A 20,574-nucleotide genomic window follows, 5' to 3' on the forward strand; every position below is an offset into this window, starting at 1 on the left:
TGGCCGGAGTGCGTACCACCGGCCAGATCCAGCACAGGATCTGCTTTCTCTTTAGTGGATCAGGGAGTGTGCCATCCACTCCAAGAGATGATGTAAAAGTTGCTCCGTGCTCCCATCTCAGTGACGGTGGTTTGGGGACCTTCGGCCTCTCTGCTTCCTCCCACTCCACCTGTCTGGTGGGTTGGCAACACGATGGCTTTCAAGGTTTGGTTGGCGTTTGTGTTTGGTTTAAACCCACCTCAGTTGTCTGTTTAGTTGTTGGAAGTCTCTTTAACAACGTGGGTAGCTCCAGGGCGTGGATTCTGTCGCTAACCCACTTCAAACCATCGCCCTTTCTAACTGTAAATCCCACTGTTTGCCTTCCGTAGCTGCTGTGAACTTCTTTGAAACGTGGGGGGAAAGAAAGGCCAATTCTCATCAGGCTGCGAGTATGCCAGCTATTCGGCAGCTGGGAGCGGCTGGCGGGGTGAATCGCCTAGCTAAATCGAAAGGAAAATCACTTCCTGCTAGGAGAAAGAAAATGGAAAAAAAAGAGGTGGAAGTTGTCCTCTCAGTTGCGTGTGTAATTAGTGCTCTTCAACAGTGTTGCCGTAGCACGATAGCATCCTTTCCAGAAGTGGCCGGTGGGTGACCTCAGGGACATCTGGGAGCGATGGCATTCACAGTGTTTTGGAACTGCTGGTAGTTTTTCTGTGCGTTCAGTTTTTGCTCTTTGTTCAGCATTTTCAGTAAATTGCTATGGTGTCCGAAGTTTTCAGGAGTCTCGTCCCTAGAAGATTTTTCTGTATGTACGTCCATAGTGATTTGTTTTTCTTACAGAGGCTGTTTACAGGGGAGATGGTCGAGGTTGGGAGGGGAGAGAACAAGGCTACACCTCATTTAAAGCTGCTACACATTTTCACACCGGTGCGTAAGGCAGGAGGAGGGCTGGGGCTGGAGGAGCCACTAGCGTGGTAGAGTAGCCGAAGAAGATGGAGTAATTCTAGCCTTGGTCACTGCAGGAGCATTTTTTCCATGCAAAGAAGCCCTTGTGCCAGCAGTTGAGAAGCAAGAACCTGGGCTGGTGCGAAGGAGCAGAAGATCTTGGTCTGCGCTGCCTTCCAGAGACTGCAGAGCTTTAGACATTTGCACAGTACGTGTTACACCACAGGGTAAGGCTGCCTGCCTTGTATCCCGCTCGAGATCCTCCGAGGTGGCACCGAGGTGGTGGGTGTCCGGGGAGGTACAGGAGAGCTCGGCGGTGGCCTTGGCACGAGACCCTCGGAGTCACGCTGCTGGGGGTGTCGGGCCACGCTCTGTCCTGGGGCGGGAGCAACAGTCGTCGTACCTGTGCTTTCCCCGGGGGATGCTGGGCTGTATTTATCTTGACTGTTAATCAAGAAAGCTTCGTATAACGCGTCCAGAGCTCTAAAGCCATTTTGTAAGATAGCAGTATCCCTTTTCTACAGCCTTATTAATGAGTAGAGTATCTTTAAAAAGAAGAAAAAAAACCAGTTCGTTTCTTTCTGTGGTATGAAACTTGTGTACTGCGAACATATGAACATTTAGCAAAAACACAACTTAGAGTTTTCTAAAAAAAAAAACAACAAAAAAACAACAAAAAAACCCAACCTGTCTGCTTTCCATATGGTCTTTCCTCAGGTGCTAACTAAGGGTTCCAAAAACGGATACTGCTTTAGGAGTTTCTGCTTTATATTTTTTTGCTTAGGTGGTGTAAAGAGATTTTAACAAGAATGTTTTTTTAATGTAAATAAGATTGTGTCTTTAATTTTTTGTTTTATCTCCTTTTTGTCTATATTGAATAGTCTAATTTTCATTTTATCCTTTTGAGAAGGACCCTCTTAGACCTTCCCTGAAGACATTTCATTAAGTGTTGCTGCATTTAAGAACGATTCTACAACTGTTCATTGTCTTGGATTAATGCTGCTGCTGCTATAAGTAACCCTGAAAATCAAGAATGTGTGATGCACTTTTTTTTTTTTTTTTTTTTTTTGACATGACCATATAGTTCCTCTGCGGATAGTTGAACCCTCCTGTAACACAGCCACTAACTCTGCGAGTAGTGTAGGAACTGGGGGAGCCGAGGTGTAGGAGAGGGCTGTACCTGATTTTGGTGCTGACCTACGGGAATTTCTATGCAAACGCAAGCAAAGGAGAACTCTTTTAACTTGAGAGAACACTGTGCATTTTTTATTTTTTATTTTTTTTTCTCTTCTTCCTTTTCTCAAGCTGCTATTGTGAGGGCAGTGCAAATCCCTGAGGTTTTCAACTTCTCCTTCCTCCATGGCTAGTCGGGTGCGATGCCTGAGTAACTCATAAGGTAGAAAAATCTCAATCAGCTGTTGTCTCGTCTCCAGTTTTCATATTTTTGTTTTCTGTTTGAATCTGTCTATGGAAGGAAATTGCTCATCTCTGCAAAAAGACCTTTTTAATGCTTTATCTCATTGTGAAGTTAACCAGCAGTATTAAAGATTGCATGGCCCGCTTCCTGCCCATGCCCCCGCTGGGATGCTGGGGAGTGGTCAGTGCCCAGAATTGGATGTTTTCCAAGAAAAAAACAAGGCCAGGCCACCTCTCCAGCCAAAACGTGCCAGCTGGGGTGTGAAAGCCCACAGCTTAGTAGTGGAGGGACGCCTCGCTGCATCGAGGGGCTGCAGTGGGATGGGCAGGTCCAGAACCTCTCGTCTTCATGGGTCACAGCTGGGCTGGCACAGGGGGGCTGCGTGCCCTCAGCGAGGGGTTTACTGGAGAAAAAAAGGGAATTGGTATTTCTAGAAGATCCTTTAGGAAGAATAAACAGTACCTCTGTAAAAGTGAGGGAAGAGTAAGGAAGGTCTAAAGCTGTGTAGGAAAAACGCTTGGGAATTACATCTGCCTGGAAAATCGTATGTAAATACCATAGGCCAGAACTCTCTGCCTGTTTAATGAGTTTATTCAGCATCCATTTCTTTTTGGCCAGCGTTTGCTCTTTTACACACACGTGTGTGGTGTGTACATCTGACTAAATGTGCCTTGCGTGTGTGCTTAGTCTTGCCGAGGAGAGTTTGTGGTGCTGCGTGAGCTGCTGGGACGCGCTGTGGGCTGGCCAGGCTCCCGGCTGGCAGCACGATGACCGTGCCCCATCTACAGTCTAGGGTTCGGGACTGTCCCGGTGACCCATCGGATCAAAAGGAGACTTGGGCTTGAGCCTGCCTATAGTGGCTGGCTTACAGTTTGGGGATGATGTCCCGTGGGGTGGCACCTTCCCCGTCCTAACACGAGCCATTTGCTGTGACTTTGGAGGGGAGAGAAAGAGAAGCTGCTTTGCTGTTCTCCTGCAGACAAAAATAAACGTTGCCGTGCTTTGTCTGCAAAGCCAAAACACGTGAAGGTCTGGAACCGGCTTTGCTCTGGAGCTGGGGCTCTCTGTGGCACCGGGGATCCCGTCACCCAGGGCATTCATTCCCTTCCAGGTTGTGGTTCTTGTTACTGTGGGGGTTTTCAGGTTTTTGTTGGGTTTGTTGGGTTTTTTTTTTGTAAAGGACAAGTAAACACGCCTTGCTTCAAGTTAACAAAATAGAAATGCTTATGTTTGCAGTCAGTGACTCAGAATACGAAGCTGTGCAATTCTTGTTTCTTCATCTCTCTCCCGACTCACTCACCCCAATGTGCGATTTCTGTCCGAGTCTTTCTGTACTTCTGCCACTGTAAATGTGAAAGCTTGCTTGCATTATTTTCTAGAAATGCATTTTGCACACTCGGGTTTCGCTGAAGCTCCGTGAAAAGGTTAGTTTGAAGCAGATGAATAAAGCTATGCACATGTTTTGAAAGTTTAATTTGTGTCTCATTACCAGAAGTGACTTATCTGCCCTCTTTTGCATTCCTGTGCTGTCATTGCCTGCATTATCTTCACCATCTCGGAGGGTATGATGTAAGGTGACAGTTCTTTGCTGACAGCTGTAGCAGAAAACTGGCGCTTCTTGATTTTTTTAGTAGCCTCTCTCTCCTTTGCTTTCTCTGTATCTCTCTGTATAGCTATATAAATATATATATTATTTTTTTATTTTAAAGAGCCTACTTTAGTAATTGAATTGGAGGGAGCGAGGTGTGCTGGCTTGTGTTTCAGCTACACTTCGTACCGTCGGATGAACGAGTGCCCTTTTATTCTCTGGTCGAGAGCGTGGCGGTGGTACCCGCCAGCATCCTGCCGGGTGTGCGGGCGGTGATGAGGACAGGGAGCGCGTGGCTTGGCCCCACATGAAGCAGCTTTGAGGAGGGGATGGAGATCAGTCTGCTGCGACGCAGGCTGGTGGCGTGGGCAAACTTGAGGCTTCTAATGACAAAATTACCTGAAGAGGAACCCTACTGTTGTGTATTCCCACTGTGAGGCGGGAGGGACAGGCTTCCTCGCCGTCCCCGCTGCGGGTGCTGTGGTCCATGGCCCGCTGGAGCGAAGGGTGGGCTCCCTCTGGTCTCTGGGGCGAGAGCTTTATTTCAGTTTTGTTTTCATGAGTTGGTGCGTTGGATTGCAGGTACCACCTTTGGAAACTCGTTGCTTAGCCCAGAGCCTTTGTGCAGGAGAGTCAGGGTTTTGTGTCGGGAGAAGGACGCTGACAGCTTTCTCCTCGTGTTCCCTTCGCCGTGGCAGAAATTTGTACTAACTTGACAGCTTTTTTTCATACAGAACAGGGCTGCTTTTCTATCTACCATCACACGTGTACTTACACACCTTCAGCGGCGTGCGAGCCCCTGAAGGTCCTCAACTTGTTTACTGGGGGGACGGATGCCCCTCTCTCCCCCTCCCCTGACTATTTCAGTGTTAAGGGCGGTGCGAAACACAACCGCGCGCTTCGACTGCGGGCTGGGGTGGGAGAGGTCCCGCCAGGGCCCTCTCCTCTCCTGCCACCCCCCGCCTCCGCCGTCGATAAGTTCTCATTTCGTTCGGTTTCCTGGTGTGTATTAAAATCGCCGTGAGGGGTTGTGCTCTACCTGCTCAGGAGCTGAATTACCTCTGACCTGCGGAGAGGGGCAGCCCCTCTTTGTGTCAATGTTGTAGTGTGTGACCACACGAATCGGTAAAGGTAGTCTTTGTTTCCTTCTCCCTTTCCCGGTATTTCCGATTAGGTTAATGCACTCTGTGTGCCCAGCTGGAAAAGTGTAGGCGTTTTCCCAGTCGTGAGAGGGTGGCTAGAAGAGTTAGTGTAATACCTGCTGTAGCTGTGTCTGGCACAGCCCCTTGCGCTGGTATGGGTGATGTCACGGACTGTAAGGATAGGTAATGTCCATGAGCTGTAATGGCATGATGTATCTTTACCAATGATGTCATACTTCACACTAAATGTTTAAAAAAAAAAAAAAGTTACCTGAAATTTTGTTTATTCTGCACCAACAGGTCTTCAAAATTTATCCAAATTTTATTATTTTATCAGGAAAAAAAAATTTGTGTAGATCGAATACGTTAAGACAGACAATAAGTGATGTAAATTGTTGAATAAAAATTTTAAAGTTTGTGGGTGTCAGTGTGACTTTCTTTTTTGCGCTCGCAGGGAGCATCCCTTGGCCCCGGGGATGCTGTATGGCTGATGACTCAACTGTCAGCCCCTTCAGCCTGGCAGCGCTGGCCACAGAGCCCACGAGCAGCACGGCACGGGTGGCTGTGTGGACACGAGTGGCTGTGTGGACATGGGTACCCAGTGCCAGCGCGGCTCAGGGGGACAGGGGGTCCGGAGTGCGGTGTCCTTTACTAAGGAGGGCAAGGAGGGGAGGAAGCCACGCAGCTGCGGAGCTGCAGCAAGCGGGGCTTTGGCTGCTGGGTTTGTGTGTGCAACAATCAGGGGATGAACTTGCCTTAGCATGAGCCCCACTGGGCTTCAGTCCCGCTTAAAACAGGCTGGGAAGAGTCTGGTCCCCACTACTGGTATGGGGATGTGTGACCTTAGTCCCAAACACACAACAGCAAACACCCACCAGACTCGTTTATCTTTTTCTTTCAGTCACATTTATTGGCAATTGTGGCAGTTGGTACCATTTGGGAGTGTTGTTCCCTAAGCAGTTGCAGTACAAGAAGGGGTGGTTATTTCAGGAGGGGAGTATTAGCACCAAAAGGGAGCCGGTGAGCTTTAGAAACCTTGCACAGGTGTACTGGAAAGTGGAGAGCTACTGCTGGACACGCCTGATGGATTGGATCTGGGAGGTCTGGGCATGCGAACCCCACTCTCTCCAGTGCTTGTAGTCTCCTCCGTGGTGGTCGGACTCCAGGACATACTGGTAGCCACGGTACCCAGGGTATTGGTAGCAAACCCAGCTGGAAGAAAAGGAATGGTCAGGTGGCCGGTAAGGGGCACAAGAGGTAAGCACGGGGGTTACGGGATGTCCCCCCTCTGGCTGTGGTGGCACAGCGATGGCAGCGGTTTGTCCCTGCTGCTCATGGTCCTTTGCCCATCACTTACGCGCCGCACTGGATCTTCATGGAGCCCACTTCGTTGTTGGCCCAGCCCATGGCCTGCAGCGAGGGGTAGTCATCGCCAATCTCCCACTGGCGGCCGATGAAGTTGTCTTTCTCAAAGACAGTGATCTTGGATTCCTTGTGATTCTGAGGGGGGGGGGGGGGAAGAGCAGGGGGTGAGGGGGAGGCAGCACTCCCTCCCTGGCATGGATGGGGATGGTGGGTGGGCAATGACCATCCCTCCCTATGGCATTGCTCAGAGGGTTTCCTGGAGAGGGAGGCGTTCACACCCTGGGCTTTATATTTACTTCAGAGGGGGCTGGTTTTCCCAAAGCCCAGACTGGTGGAGGTGCTCAACAGGGTGCTGCTGGGCCAAGATGAGGCAGGGGTTGGCTTGGGAGGTGTCAGTGACACTATGCCACAGCTACCATCTCAGGCTGGCTGCCCCCCAGCTCTGGTCACGTACAGCTGGCCTAGAAGTTCCCTTAAAAGTTCCAGAAAACAGGGCAGAAAGACCAAATCCTGCTGGAGGGGGGGGGTGGGGGGCAGAGCTGAGCCCACCCCAAGGAGCCTCTGCCACCCGCAGAGCCCTTGGCAGACTGTTTGTCCTCCCTAACCTCACTCCCTTGGCCTGGTGCTGTTGCCTGGGACATTTTAATGGGATCAGAGACGTGATGGCTCGGTGGGAGCCAGGCCACTCACAGCGGAGCAGACGGGGCGGAAGGACATCAGGCGCTCGATGTGGTAGGCATTGCTGCCGCTCCAGGCGTCCCAGCGTGGGTACTCTCCCCTCTCCAGGATGAACTGCTGCCCGCAGAAGCCGGTGTGTTCGTAACCGACCCAGCTGCAAAAACAGAGCAAGGGCTGCCAGGGCTTCCTGTGGCAGCTCCGGGCCCCCTGCTCGGGGCTGGCACCGGGGCACGGGTGTAGGTGTGAGGAGGAGGTCGGGTCTGGCCTCTGCCCACAGCTCGGGAGGAAAGGAAGCAGTGCTGGATGTGGGCAGGGAACCTGGGGAGCGTGGAACCGCATCTGGTGCCTGGAAGGCAGCCCGCACGGCAGCACTGGCATCCCCAGCTGCAGCAGGTGATGGGGTCCCTCCCGCCAGGGGCCCAGCCTGCGAGGGTGGCTCGCTTTCCCCTAACCGCTCTGTGGTTATTTACACTGATCGGCATTGTGTTAGGGTGCCACGGAACATCCCAGCTGCCCTTCTCTCCCAAAGGCCTTATTTCTTGCTTGCTTCCCAACTACAACCTGGCACAGCTGGAAAGACCTGAGTTCCTGTGCCCAAACCAGGCAGAACACATCTGGCTCTGGGCAGGGCAGGGACCCGCCACCTTTCCCCTTTCTGCATCCCCCTTTTGCTGAAAACAAAGGAGACGTGAGTGGGATGCCTCCACCCTGCCTGTCCCCAGGGTGGGGACCTCTCCTGGGCATGTCCCCGTACAGAGAGCAGGGACAGGGGCAGCCGCAGCCGAGCGGGGAGGCAGAGGCTGGGCTGGGGGCTGGAAGGCAGATGGCACAGGCTGTGCAGCCCACGGACCCCCTGCTTAGGGTGCACGCAGGGTGCTGAGGGGCACGCCGAGCCGGGGGGGGGGGGGTCAAGGGCCTGTTGCCACTGACTCAAACTGAGCCCCAGCCCCACGTCCCGCAGCCAGCCTGCCCCCGTGCAAGGTGAACAGCCTGATTAGGAACATGTCAACTGGAGCAGTGAGCTGATTACGGCGCGAGCACGCATGCCGCTATAATCCCATTAGCATTACAAACCCTAAATATAGCAGCGCAAATCTATCTTGTCTGCTTCCCCCGCCCCAGCAGGATGCTTGCCACAGGGACCGCTCCTTACACACAGTGTCTCGGAGTAGCTCGGGAGAGGTCTTGCCTGTGCCAGGGAAGACTCCCGTGCACGCAGAGAAGCCCGGCTCTGCTCCCTACCCCTGCCAGCGAGCGGGCAGCCCAGCGCAGGCTGTGGAAGGCTGCACTCTGGCCCTGGGGAGCTGCACAGCGCAGCGCTGGGCTCAGGGTAGGAAAGGTGGTTCTCTAGGCACGGTGCTTCGTGGGGTTACAGGGCGGGATGGGGACCAAGCTGAGCTCAAGAGCTGCTCAATGAGCACTGATCTTCATTGCATCCTTGGTCACCATCCCTGAGGGGCACCAGCGAGCTCCAAACCTGGCTGCTCCAAGACTATGGGAGGCAGTTTTGGATGATGCTAGAGGTGTTGCCACTGTCCTCTGGCCCTCTGTCTGTGTCAGTGCTGCCCAAGGCTGGCTGCTCTACCCTGGCAGGGTGGCATCCCCCACGCCTGGCTTCCCCTGGCTGCAGTGCTTGGGCGGAGTGAGGACAAACAGCCCTGCTCCACGCTTAGGCACCCCTCGCCATGCCAGCCCACCTGGGAAAGCATCCCCACCACTGGCAGCCGGGTACTCACGCTCCACACTCCACCTTCAGGGAGCGGATGTTGTCGAAGCCGCACTCCATGATGTTTGGACAGGCTGAAGTGAATTCCATCCTCTTGCCCTGGAAGTTTTCTTGGTCATAGACGGTGATCTGGAACGGAGAGCGAGCTGCCAAGTTGGGAACTGCCCAGCAGTGGCACCAAGCGATTCAGCGCCTCTTTGAGACGGAGGGTTGCGCTCCGTCCGTCCGGGGAAGAGCCGGCAGAGGCTGCACTGGGCACCCCTCTGGGCTGGGGCACGGCCCCGCACACCTCTGTGTGTCCCTGCACTGCTGGCCCCACGGCGCCCTGCCTTGGTGTCGGGGGAGCCGCATGCCGGCCCCCGCTCCGCTCTCCTGCTCACCCCTGTGGAGATCAGTTCCCGGGGTAGCGGTGCTGTCTGGAGAGAGGAGCGGAGCTGTTCTGGGACGGGTGGGTGGCAGGGCTGTGGCTGGCGGTTCTCCCGGCCTCTGCTCCGAACGCTCTAGGGCAAAGAGGATTAACGGGGGAAAGGGCAACAGGGAACTCCCCGGGGGGCTGCGGCTGATGCTCTCCTCTTCGGCGGGGTGCGCCCTGCTTGCGCACACGCTGCTTCTCTCCCTCTCAGCTCCCTCCTCGGGCTGTGTCCCCGGAGCTATTGCCAGACCCCTCAGGGCTGCTCACCTCCTGGCTCTGCGGTGCCCACCGACCCCTTTGCAGCCCTTGTGCCTGGCTGGCCCCTGCCAGCCCTGCCTGCCTGCACTGACAGGGGAGGGCGAATAACAGCGTGTGGCTTTCGGGGACTGCTGTAACTGCCTGGCACGGGACGACTGGTAAGAGCAGGGCATGGCTGGCCAGGGTGCTGCAAAGGGACTTATGAAAACACCTAGGAGGTGTTTGAGGAGGCGGGAGGCAAGTTCCCATGGGCGGAGGACAGGGGAGCCTGGCTTCCTGTGCTTCCCCCTGCCTCACAGCTCGCTGTGCAGCTTTCCTGGTCCCGGAGAACTGGCTTTGCCCCTCTCCCTGTCCCCCACCTGCACACAGGGAAAGGCGAGATATGAGGGGTGTGAGGACATACCTTCCATGGGCCCATGGGGACAGGCAGAGGGTTTGTCTGAGCCATCTTTGCTGCTGGTACGGTGTCTGGAGAAGGAAGGAAAAGCCGTTTGCGCCAGAGCACACCCCTGTGCATCCCTGCTGCCTGCTCATGGAGCCAGGGGACAGCTCTGTGCCCACTGCCCGTGGTGCCTGTTGAAAGGCAGTTGCCCTGCTGCTGGGGATGAGCCACACCAGTCACAGCAAGACCCTCTTGCTAGCTGCAGGATGGGGTGGAGGGCATGGCAGGGGGCTCTGGGACACATCCAAAGCAGGGTGCTCCCTTCTCGCCGCCCCAGTACCCCTTCCCTCCTCCCGGCCATGGCATGGAGCCTGCATGCCTGCCGGGGATGGTGCCTGGCTCCTCTTTCTCATTCCCCGAGGCCAGGCCATTGCTAGGAAAAAGACTGCTGAGAGCCATAGCGGGAAGCTGCGGCAGGGAGCACCAGCTGCCATGTGCCTGGCAGTGTCCAAGAGACCCGCCTGCTCCTCTCTCCGTGCCCTGGCACCCCAGCTGTGCCTCCAGCTAATGGTGGGAGATGCCAGCCAGCATGCCGTGCTGGGGCCCAGGGCCAGGTGGGTGCCAGGGGTGGGCTGCCCGGCGGTAAGAGGGGCTCTCAGCCACCCCAGCTGCCAGCAGGGACGTGTGAGCCTGTCTTTTGCCATGGGAAATGGCAACGATCCCTCTGGGTGTCTTTTGCCACCAGGCAGGAGGAAGGATGTCTGCCCGGCCAGCCGGAGGCAGCAGGAGTGAGTAGGGGGCGAGGTGGGAGAGGTGCGATCGGTCCCAGGACTCACCTAGCTCAGGCGGTTACTGCTGCTTCGCCCATGTAATGTTTGCCTACTTCAGCGGCTCAGCTTTTATAGGGTGCTGCTGGCCGGGAGCCGGTGCCAGCGTTTGCAGAGCCGTCAGCACAATGCTTGCTCTGGCATTGTCCCGCTGATCCCCGGAGATTTCAGCTGCTCATCCCCATGGTCTGAGCCACATTCTTAGGGAAAAAGAAAAAAAAAATTTGATAATAAAAAAAAAAAATAATCGGGGCGGCTGTTTGCACAGATAATCTTGGGCACAAATGACTCAACGGTTTGACTGCTCTGGCATTTTCCAGGGGCAATGCACCGCGCCGTCACGGGGCGAGTGCGGGGGCTGGCCCGGCCTTGGTGTGGGCTGGCATGGTGGGGATGGCGCAGCGACCCCCCGGTGAGACCCCGTGGGTGGTGGGCTCGGCTGTGTGTCTACTGGGCGCCACCATTGCCTTGCTCTGCCGGCCACGGTGGGTCCCTGCCTCCATGTGGGTGCGGATACCCTCCTCCAACCATGGCCCCGTGGCAGGCAAGGGGAGCTGCGAGGCTGCTCCTCCCCACTTGGAGGGAGCCGGTGTGGGGCCTCCCTTTCGCTGGCCCAGCAGCCATGGCCCCGAGGCCACCCTGAGCCCCGGTGCTCGCCCCCCAGCCCGACACAGCATGGCCACCGCCCTGGGCCCATGCCCAGCGGTGGAGCCGCCATGGGCCTGCGAGGCCTCAGGCCTGCGGTAACCATGGCAACGAGGCACCCCTAGGCCTCAGGCCTCACGGTAACTATGGCAACCAGGCCCAGCTCCCCCATACCCACCAGGGCTCCCTCGGAGCCCTGGTGGGGCGGGCACCATAGGCCTCAGGGTGTCATGGCGGGCGCAGGCCCGGGCCCTTGGGGGTCACGAGGCGAGCGTGGCGGCGCGGGCTGCTGCCTCAGCGCATGGCTGCCGGCACAATGCACCGCCCGCGTCTGACTGCCCCTTTTGTCTCCCTGCTGGGCAGCCGGCACAAAACAAAGCGCCCCGTCAGCGCTGCCTGCGGCACGGCCTGGCGCCCAGCCCAGGGGACCTTGGCGGGGCTGTGCTGCAGCGATGGCACCCTCCCAGCCCAGCCCGAGGGGGCCCAGCGGGGTCCTGGGGGACCCCTCCTGTGGCCACGGCTGCACCAGGGCGGGGGGAAGCCAGGGGGTGGGGGGCTGTGGGTGCTGCGCTGGAGCCTGGGTGCTCTGCGGGAATGGGGATGGCAAAGCTGGGAGGGGGGTGTCACTGGGAAGCAGAGCTGTGAGGCTGCACCCCAAAGGCTGGACACCAGCTCCTGGGGTGGTCCGTACTGCCACATCCCAGCAAATGTTGGGTCAGGGAAGGGGAGCAACAGGGCCACCTGCCCTCCGCGGGGCTCCCCAAATGTGGGGCTGGCGGTGGGAACACTCCGTAAATGCTCAGGGCACCCCCGCTGCGCACCCTGCCCCGTCACCCCTGGCTGCAAGGGGGAGGCCAGGCTGCAGCTCGGCCCCGCTCCCTGCAGCCCCTCGGGCATGCCCCGGCCATGGCTCCGCGGAGGCTTTGCCAGGAGCCCGGTGCCACTAGAGGGAGAGCTCACCCCGAGCAGCCCGGGCCGCGGCCGGCGCATGCGGGTGTGCAGCGTGTGCGGGGGCTGGACGGCGCCGCGCACCTCCTGCACCCCACGCCGCCACCCGGCTCCCCCTGCCAAGGGAAAACGCTGGCTCTGCCTGAAAACCACCCCAGGGCAAAGCCCGGAGCTGGCAGCCACCCCAGGCAGGAGCAGGGTGGGGGCAAAGCCCCTCCGTGTCAGGCATGACCAGGGACAGGTCACCCTGGGCAGAGAGCAGGACCCCAGGGTAGGGCCTGGGCTGCCGTGGGCTCCTCACCTTCTCTCCCAGCTCACACCGAGCACTGCTGGCAGGGCAGGAGCCCACACACCCCCCGGCAGGGACCTGGGGGGGCCGGGGGCAAGCGCCTGGGGAGCCACTGCTGTGACGATGCTGGCGGGTCCATGGGTTGTCCGGAACAACTGGTTTTTCTAGATCCCAGAGACTATAAAAAAGCAGTGACCTACTTAGGAAACCCTGTGGTGCTGTGAAACAGATGCTTCCCCTTCCAGCCCAGCTCAGGGCCCTTGCTGCTCTAGCCAGCCATCTGCATCTGCCAGGGGCACCCCAAAATGCTGCTGGCACCGGAGCTTTTTTCCCTGGAAAGCTCAGGGTGACAGGGAAACTTTTCCGTGAATGTGGGGTTTGCTGGTGCCTGTGAAACACCGTGCCAGGGGAGAGCTGCTCAGGGCAGCCCAGCCCTAGGAGAGGAGGCTGGAGAGGGCGGATGGGATCTTGTGGGCACAGGCACCTGCCCGCCTTGCTGGGACGCACAGAGGTGGTTAGCCCTGGGAGGTAGCAGGAGGCTGGCCCCGCTGGGTGGCTGCTCATGGCAGGGCTGTGTGAGACACCAGGAACCTTGTGGTGTCCCGCGGCTTGGTGGTTCCAACCGGCATCAGCCCTGCCACTGCCTGCCCAGCGCGATAAGGAAGCAGGAGCTGCCGCAGGCTGTAACCAGCTGTTCATCCGCCTGTGCCGGAGAGGCAGGGCAGAGGTACAGTTGCACGACGTGTCCCTTTGCCACCACAGCTGGGAAACCCACCTGGCAGCCAGGCCAGGGCTCTGCCTCCCCTCCAGTTCACCCATCCCCGTCCCTGCTCTCCAGATGGCTGCGGCTCCCTGTGCTTGGCACCACGTGCCTGGGACAAAGGAAAGCATGACAAAAGCAGGTGGCTGTGCTCACTGCCGCCGTCCTCTGCTGCTGCAGGGGCTGCATCTCCTCTACTGCTGCGTCCCTCGGCCCAGGGCCAAGTGCAGGGCCCCTTGCACAGCTGCCAGCTTGCTCTTGCCATGCTCTTGCACACCCGTGCTGCTCTGCTGCTACATCAGGGCTGTGCCCTGGGTATGTGCTATGGCTGAAAATCACACCCAGCCTTACCGCTGTGAGGGAACAGGGCTTGCGACCCCCAGGCACGGGTGTCCCAAGAGTGGGGGTGAAGCTGGTGGGGCTCCCAGTGCTCATGGGGGTGGTGCTTGCCGGTGCCGAGCTGCTCTGTGCTGAGGGCTGGACAGAGGGGACCTTTCCCCCATGCATGGCAAGGCTCAGCCTCCGGCTGGTGTGCAACCCAGCACTGCTGCGCTGCAAGGCAAGGTGGCGAGGCTGCAGCCGCAGGGAGGACCAGAGTCCCCCTCGCCCTGCCACGCTCACAGCTCCATTGCAGAAGAGCCAGGCGCACCCACTCAGCCCCCGACAGACAGCTGCAGGGATTTGGAGTGAGCACTCTGGGGTGCCCCAGGGCAGCGCAGGAGTGAGAGGTGGCAGGGGCAGTGCTGGGGGCAGACCCCTGTCCCCACAAGTCCCTCTCTCCATCCTGAGCTTTCCAGCAGAGGCTAAGCACTCCCTGAGAAGTGCTATTGGAATGAGCTCGTGGATGCCCGTCTCTGGGGTCCAGCTTCCCCAAGCCCTGCTCCAGCTTCCCCAGGGCTGCTGGGCCATCCACGTCCCACGAAGGGCCCAGGGGTGGCCCAGCTGCTCCCACGTCTGATAGCAAGGGCAGCTGGCCCAGCACAGACTGCAGGGCTTGTCCTGAAACCATCCGTCCCCAGGGCAGTTGCCACCGGCCTCCTGCTGTTGGTGGCCAGGGGTGGCCCATAGGGCTTTAGCTGATCTGATGGACCCTGATGCGACATCCCGAAGCTGGACACGAGTGGAAGGGGTGTAACATAGGCTCTGTGGTGCTCGCTGCTGGGCGCACTGAAGGATGCTCATCATTCATCACGTGCCATCTCCCAGCCAAGGCAGCCAGGCACCATCCTGAGCAGTCTGGTTCCTGCAGGCTTGCAGCCCTCCCTGGGGACAGGCGGTATGGGGACAACTGTCGGCAGCAAAATGGCTCTGCAGGTGGCTCTGCCATGTCCTGCTTTGTATTCCCCAGGCTCAGCATGGCCAGCGGGGACTGGCCACCTTGCTCTGGCAGCCCCTCCCTGTGCCTGATCCCCTACAAGGGGAACCCCAGCAGTGTGTGTGTGTGCGCACTGGTGCAATGCATGGGGGTGTGCGTGCACTGGTGTGAGCACACGACATGCATGTTTTCCAGCAAGTGTGTGGCATTGCATGGCAAGGACCAGCGTGCATGCATTGCAGGGGTGTGCCGGAGGGACTGCACATTGCTGTGCATGCACTGGGGGTGTGAGCATGCTACGTGTGTGTGCAGCTGTGCAAAAGCAGGTGTGCACGTGTGCTGCGGGGTTTCTGAGCAGGGAGGTGCGCTGCAGGGCGCGGGGGGGGGGGGGTGCCACAGCCGTGCATCGCCGGGGGGCACCCTGGGGCGGGGGGGTGGCAGCGGGCGGGTGCGTGTGCCTGCTGTGCACAGGGGGTGCTCATCGCAGCGCCTGAGTGTTCCTGGGTGGGCAGGACACCGCCGTACAGGGCCGTACCGTGCCGTGCCGTTCTGTTCCGTTCCAGGCTGTGCCGAACCGAACCGTGCCCTACTGAGCCATGCCTTGCTGTGCCGAGCCGAGCCGAACCGTGCCCTGCTGAGCCATGCCTTGCTGTGCCGAGCCGAGCCGTGCCGTGCCGTGCCGTGCCGAGCCGAGCCGAGCCGTGCCGTGCCGTGCCGAGCCGAGCCGAGCCGTGCCGTGCCGTGCCGAGCCGAGCCGTGCCGAGCCGAGCCGAGCCGAGCCGAGCCGTGCCGAGCCGAGCCGAGCCGTGCCGTGCCGTGCCGAGCCGAGCCGAGCCGAGCGGCGCGCGCAGAGCCGGCAGTGCCCGCCCCGGTGCGGAGCTGCCCCGCCCCGCCCCGCCCCGCCCCGCCGCCGGGGCCCGGCACCGCCGCCGCCAGCACCGGGCCCCGCTCCGCCGCCGCTGCCGGGTGAGTACCCGCCGCGCCCCCACCGCCACCGGTACCGGTACCGGCCGCGGGGCGGGGGCACGCACCGGCCGGCGCGGGGAGGCGGGAGGCCGGGCTGCGTCTGCGTCGCCCCCCGGCCGGGCCGGGCCGGGCCGGGCCGGGCTCTGCGTGTGCCCGTGCCGGTGCCCCCGTGGCGTTGCACAACGGTGCGTGTGTGTGCGTGTGTGTGCGCGTGTGTGCGCGTGTGTGCGGGTGCGCGCGTGCCCCGCCGGTGCTGCTGCGGGGCGGTGTGCGCGTGGCCCGCTGTTGTCTTGCAGCGCCTGTGCTTGTGCATCCCCCGGCGTCTTGCGGTGCGTGTGCATGCGTGTGCGTGCGTGTGCATGCCTCTGTGCGTGCATGTGTGTGGCGGCCCCCATTGTGTCACCTTGTGCAAGCCCCCCCTGCTGCACTGCGGGGTGTGTTTGTGCGTGCCCCCCCCCGTTGCATTGCAGCACCTGTGTGTTTAGCACTCAAGCTGTGGGGTGCTGGAGGTGTGTGCACCCTGCTGGGGGTAGCTGTGGGTGCCAGGGTGGGCAGGCACTCTCCACCGGGGGACAGGTAGCCTGGCCCTGCACCCTTTGGGTGCCCCAGCACCCACAGCAGGGCTGGCCCCGCTACCAGGGAGAAACCACCGACCTGGGCCTTTCCACTGGGGAATTGCACCCAAAGCCGTTAGCCCGGCTCACCATTAACCATTAACAATCGCTGCTGGGGCCGGTGACACTGGCACCTGGGTCTCTTTTTGGGGTGACACAAGAGGGGTGGGTGGCCTTGCAGCAAGTTGCCTGTGGCCGCCACGGCGCCTGCTTGCACGTTAATTTGCCCAGAGAGGAATATATAGAGCAGTGGGTGAGGGCTGGGACGCGCGTCCAGAAATAGTGTGGTTTCCAGCCGGCCTGTGAGATGCAAATCATCTGGTCAACAAGCGCCGGAGCTAAACTTAGGGCAATTACAGAAAAGTGTGGGCCCGTGGCGGGTGCGTGAGGGCACACGGCAGCTGGTGCTCCCCCACCCCGGGCTGGCCCTGGCACCCTGGCACTGGGGGACCCCCATCTGGCAGCTCCCACCGCCCCATCCCCACTGGGAGCCGTGTTCCCACAGCGCCTGCACCGGCGCTGAACTTTGCCCGGCGGTGAGCCACGGCTCAGCCCTTCACCTTTGCAATGGGCTGGGCCGTGCGGGGGGTCACGCTGTGAATTTGGGGCCAGAAACAGGCGATGGGGGAGGTGCGTGCCCAGTGGTGACGGGGCTGTGACCCACCTGTCCTCCCCCCAGCTGATCACTGAACCATCTCCTGCTTTCGCTCCCACACAGCAGAGCCTGGCAGCGATCGCTGCCCCTGTTTTGTAGGGACTCTTGGGCTGTTTTTTGGCCCGGCTTTGGGGCGAGGTGGGTGCCAGCATGCCACGCATGCACCCTGTGCACCCTCCTGGCCTCCGCCACCAGCCTGGGGTGATGCTGCAAAGCCATCTTTGCTGCTGGACGTGGGGTTCCCACAGCAGGAGGACCCAAAATCCCACTTTGGAGACAGCCTAGTGGCACATCCCAGCTGTGACTCGGGTAAATCTGGGATTGTTTTCCTCCTGACACATCCCAACATTGTCTGTAAGGGCAGGCAGTGCAGAGGGATTTGGAAACCCCCTAAATTTCCTTGTTCCGTGGAAAACTTGTGTCCAGCAAGGAGGCAAGGAGCCATCGCATGGGTCAGCCCCCTTTGCCCTGTGTGGGAGCTGGGCTGGCCATTCGGCATCGCTGCCGCTGGCACCTATTCCCTGGCATGGCATTGTCCCTGCCTGGCCGGGCATAGCTGGGGCGTGGGATGCCCCAATGTGGCGTGCCCAAGGAGGTAATGACCGCCAGCTCGTGTGCCAAAGCAGTGTGCAAGCATGGCCTTACTGCCGGCATTGCAGCGGGGAACGGAGCAGGGAGGGCAAGCGACCAGGAAACTTGCACTGCAGGTCCCTGCGCGGGGAGCGTGTCGGACGAGATTGCGTCTCGGGGAGAGAAGGAGTGGCCCAGAGTTTCAGTGAACGCCTCCCCACCTGAAACACCCCGGCAGGGATGTGGGGGCTTGTGGCCATGGTGGGACAGCGAGGGGGGAGTTGTGTGTCCCCCCCCAGCTTCTGCTTGGGTGACTCAGGAAGGGCTTTTGTGTTTGGGGGCCTCCAGCTGGAGCTCCCTTTCTGCCACCTGGCCCTTCCAGGGTGACATCTACTGTCCCCTGCCAGCCCAGATGTCACAGCAGCGTCCTTGTGTGCAATCCCAGGGCACAGCCGGCGCCCGCGGGTGCCTCTCCCACTCCCTGTCATGGCTCATGCATGCTGCTGCCCCAAACACGCCTGGCAATGGGTAATCCTGGAGCGAGCCCGGGCTGAGTCAGGGAAGGCACGTTGGGTCTGATTCAGGAGCAGGGAGACGCTCAGCAGCCGCCTCCTGCTCGCGGCGTCGGGCTGCACCCATCCGGCATCCCCAGAGTGTGCGTGCCGCTGGCAGGAGCCTCCTTGGGGAAAAAGGCAGCAAACCACAACGGCATCCCACGTTGGCTGGGGACGCTGGGGTGTTTGCTCCAGCCCACGAATCTCTTGTCCCCCCTGTCCCACGCCTGCCAGCAGTGGCCTTGTGTGGGGCACCCGTGGCCAGGCCGCCGGTGCTGCCTGATTAGCCATGCAGTTGGTAACGCTTGTTCCCCCTTTTTGTTGAGCGTACAAAGGCCGGGAGGGAGCGTGTGTGCAGGGGAGAGAAACCTCCGAGGACAAAGAGCCCGCTGGCCGCCTGTCTCCTAGCGCCTCGCCTCTAACCAGCACCTGCCCTGCAAGCGGCTCTGCTCCCGAGTGTCCCCCCAACAGCCTTGGGAAGGGGTCGTGGCAGCCCCCTCCCTGCTGTAGGGTGGGCGCAGGGTGTGCAGCCCCCTCCCTGCTGTAGGGTGGGCGCAGGGTGTGCAGCCCCCTCCCTGCCATAGGGTGAGCACAGGGTGCTCTCGGGGGTTCAGCTCTTTTGGCTTTGGGGATGTGCAGGCAGCTGGGGTACCGTGGCATGCGGCACAGCAGGGGGACAGGGACGGGCGCAGGTGGTTCCCTCCCTGCCATTGTCTGCGCCGAGGCCACGGCAGCGCTGCGGAGGAGCCGGCAGAGAGCAGCCCCTGCGATGGCGCAGCCACGGGCCCTTTGCCGGCAGCACCTGCTGCAGGTCATGGGAGGGAGCTGGGCTGTCCCCGGACTTAGGTCAGTGCTCGCCCTGCAGCCAGCATTTCAGGGAGAGGAGAAAGGAGCGGGCTTGTTTCCGCGCATTTTGGGGTCCTGCCTATCCATGTCCTGGCTGTGGGCCTGGGCAAAGCCCTGGGTGCTGCAGGGGAGGGCAGAACCCTGGAGGGCAGAACCCTGGCGTTGGGTGGTGTGGGCGGCAGAGCCGTGGCAGCCCCTCTGGCTGTGGGCAGGAGGCTCGGAGCTGGTGAACACAGCCACCTGGCTGCACTGCGTGCCCGACCTTGTCCCTCCGACTGCTTCCTCTCACCCCCTTGGCTGTATCGCGTGCCTGGGGCTGGCACTGTGCTGTGGCTTGCAGAGCTCTGCCCTTGCATGCCCTGTGGCTGGGCCTCTCCTGGGCATGTGTGCTCTGGCCCCGAGGGGCAGCAGGGTTCAGGCAGTCCCCTCTGGTCCCGTGAACTCGTGTGGCTTTGCTGAGGGGAGGCCGTGTTCCCCATGTCCCACTGGGTGCCTTCAGGGGCAGTGGGCACCGCTCCTTGCGGGGAGGAGGCACAGGCAGTGGCAGTGATGCAGCACTGATGCTGCGCTCCGCCAAGGTGCAGCTTGGCACAGCACGGCACAGCACGGCATCCACACACCCCGGGATGCCCACGGAGCTTGTGCTGCCAGCATAGGCAGTGCTGCCTGTCCCCGTGGGTTGCCCAAACCTCGTCCCCATGCCCGTCAGAGAGCTCTAAAGCAGATGCTTCAAATGTGGGGAGTTTTCCTGTTGTCCTTTGTGCCGAGGTTAAGTTCCTGCGCGGCTTCCTGCCCCGTTATATATAGCCGTCAGCCTGCCCCGCATGGCGCTGCCAGCCGGCTGCTCCACTTCGGAGTTGTTTATCTGCAGCCCAAGCACTTGATGGATATCGAGGCAGTGGGGAGGGTTCTGGCGGGCACTGGTTGCCCTGTGGGCAGACAGGTCCCTTAGCAGCCCCTGAAGCTGTGGGTGCCCCCAGGGGCTGGGTGCATGCAGTGGGTTTTTTTTGGGTGGGGGAGTCTGGGGTTTCTGCTGTACCATGGTTTTGCCACCGGCTGTGTTCTCCCCACCCCCCCGGTGTGGGATGCCCGAATGAAAGAGCAACTGTTCCTGGAGGTCACTGGTAGCGTCATGAGTTTCTGCGTCGCCCTGGCTAAAATTAGACACTTATCAGTGTTTGTGAGGGATGTGATTTTACAGGTTCCTGTTTATTAGAGCAGCCGTCACTTAGGGCCGTGTTTCCGGCTCCCTCCCCAGTGGGGACACTGCCTGTGGCTGTCCCCTGCAGCTTTGCGGTGGCCAGGGCCGGGACGAGTGGCAGAGGGGCCTCTGTTTCTTTGACAAGGGGCTTTTGACCGGCAGGTGGGACGCCTGCAGTGCCGCAGCCAGCAACGACGGCCAGTTTTGCCCAGGGAGTGTCCACACCAGCAGTAACTGCTGCGAATGCAACCAGGATGCCTTCCTCCCCTACCCACCTGTACTGCTCCAGAACGGCTTCTGAGCTGCGGGAGATGCTGGAGGTCTTCCCACAGTCAGCCCCGGTGCTGGCATGGGGATGCACGTGGGTGTCAGGCTTCTGGGCTTCTTTTGGGGCACCTCTGGGGATGCAGAGCCATCCTTGTTGCATCCCAGGGCCTGGTGCCCAGCCAGGGCAAGGACATGATGACTGGGGTGGTCTCGGAGCCCTGCGGT

The 20,574-nt window shown here is 59.9% G+C and overlaps 3 protein-coding genes across 14 annotated transcripts in view; 1 reads left to right on the top strand and 2 right to left on the bottom strand.

Annotated features, from left to right (window-relative positions):
• Positions 1–5,954: 5,954 nt before the first annotated feature.
• On the bottom strand, positions 5,955–15,325 carry CRYBA1 (crystallin beta A1). The gene is made up of 8 exons (XM_037373367.1): positions 15,212–15,325; positions 10,729–10,919; positions 9,914–9,978; positions 9,221–9,340; positions 8,851–8,969; positions 7,127–7,268; positions 6,429–6,571; positions 5,955–6,283 (listed from the first exon to the last, which is right to left on the bottom strand). The coding sequence occupies exons 3-8, from the start codon at positions 9,956–9,958 to the stop codon at positions 6,136–6,138; spliced, it is 717 nt and encodes a 238-aa protein (XP_037229264.1). The 5' UTR covers positions 9,959–9,978; positions 10,729–10,919; positions 15,212–15,325; the 3' UTR covers positions 5,955–6,135.
• LOC119154024 lies at positions 12,627–15,200 on the bottom strand. Its single transcript, XM_037401126.1, has 2 exons — positions 13,713–15,200; positions 12,627–12,779 (listed from the first exon to the last, which is right to left on the bottom strand). Exons 1-2 carry the CDS (start codon positions 14,544–14,546, stop codon positions 12,627–12,629), a joined length of 987 nt encoding a protein of 328 aa, XP_037257023.1. The 5' UTR covers positions 14,547–15,200.
• Positions 15,326–15,591: 266 nt separating the features above from the next.
• The window catches only part of MYO18A (myosin XVIIIA), a 38,893-nt gene continuing 33,910 nt past the window's right edge, over positions 15,592–20,574 (top strand). For 11 of the 12 annotated variants that reach the window (XM_037373511.1, XM_037373380.1, XM_037373417.1 and 8 more), the window contains exon 1: positions 15,592–15,642. The gene's annotated coding sequence lies outside the window, so the exon portion shown is untranslated. Of the gene's footprint in view, positions 15,643–20,294; positions 20,444–20,574 lie in introns of those variants that run through there. The other variant, XM_037373390.1, reaches the window with a different exon arrangement.

Source organism: Falco rusticolus, chromosome 1 (genome assembly GCF_015220075.1).
Source record: "Falco rusticolus isolate bFalRus1 chromosome 1, bFalRus1.pri, whole genome shotgun sequence".
NCBI lineage: Eukaryota > Metazoa > Chordata > Aves > Falconiformes > Falconidae > Falco > Falco rusticolus.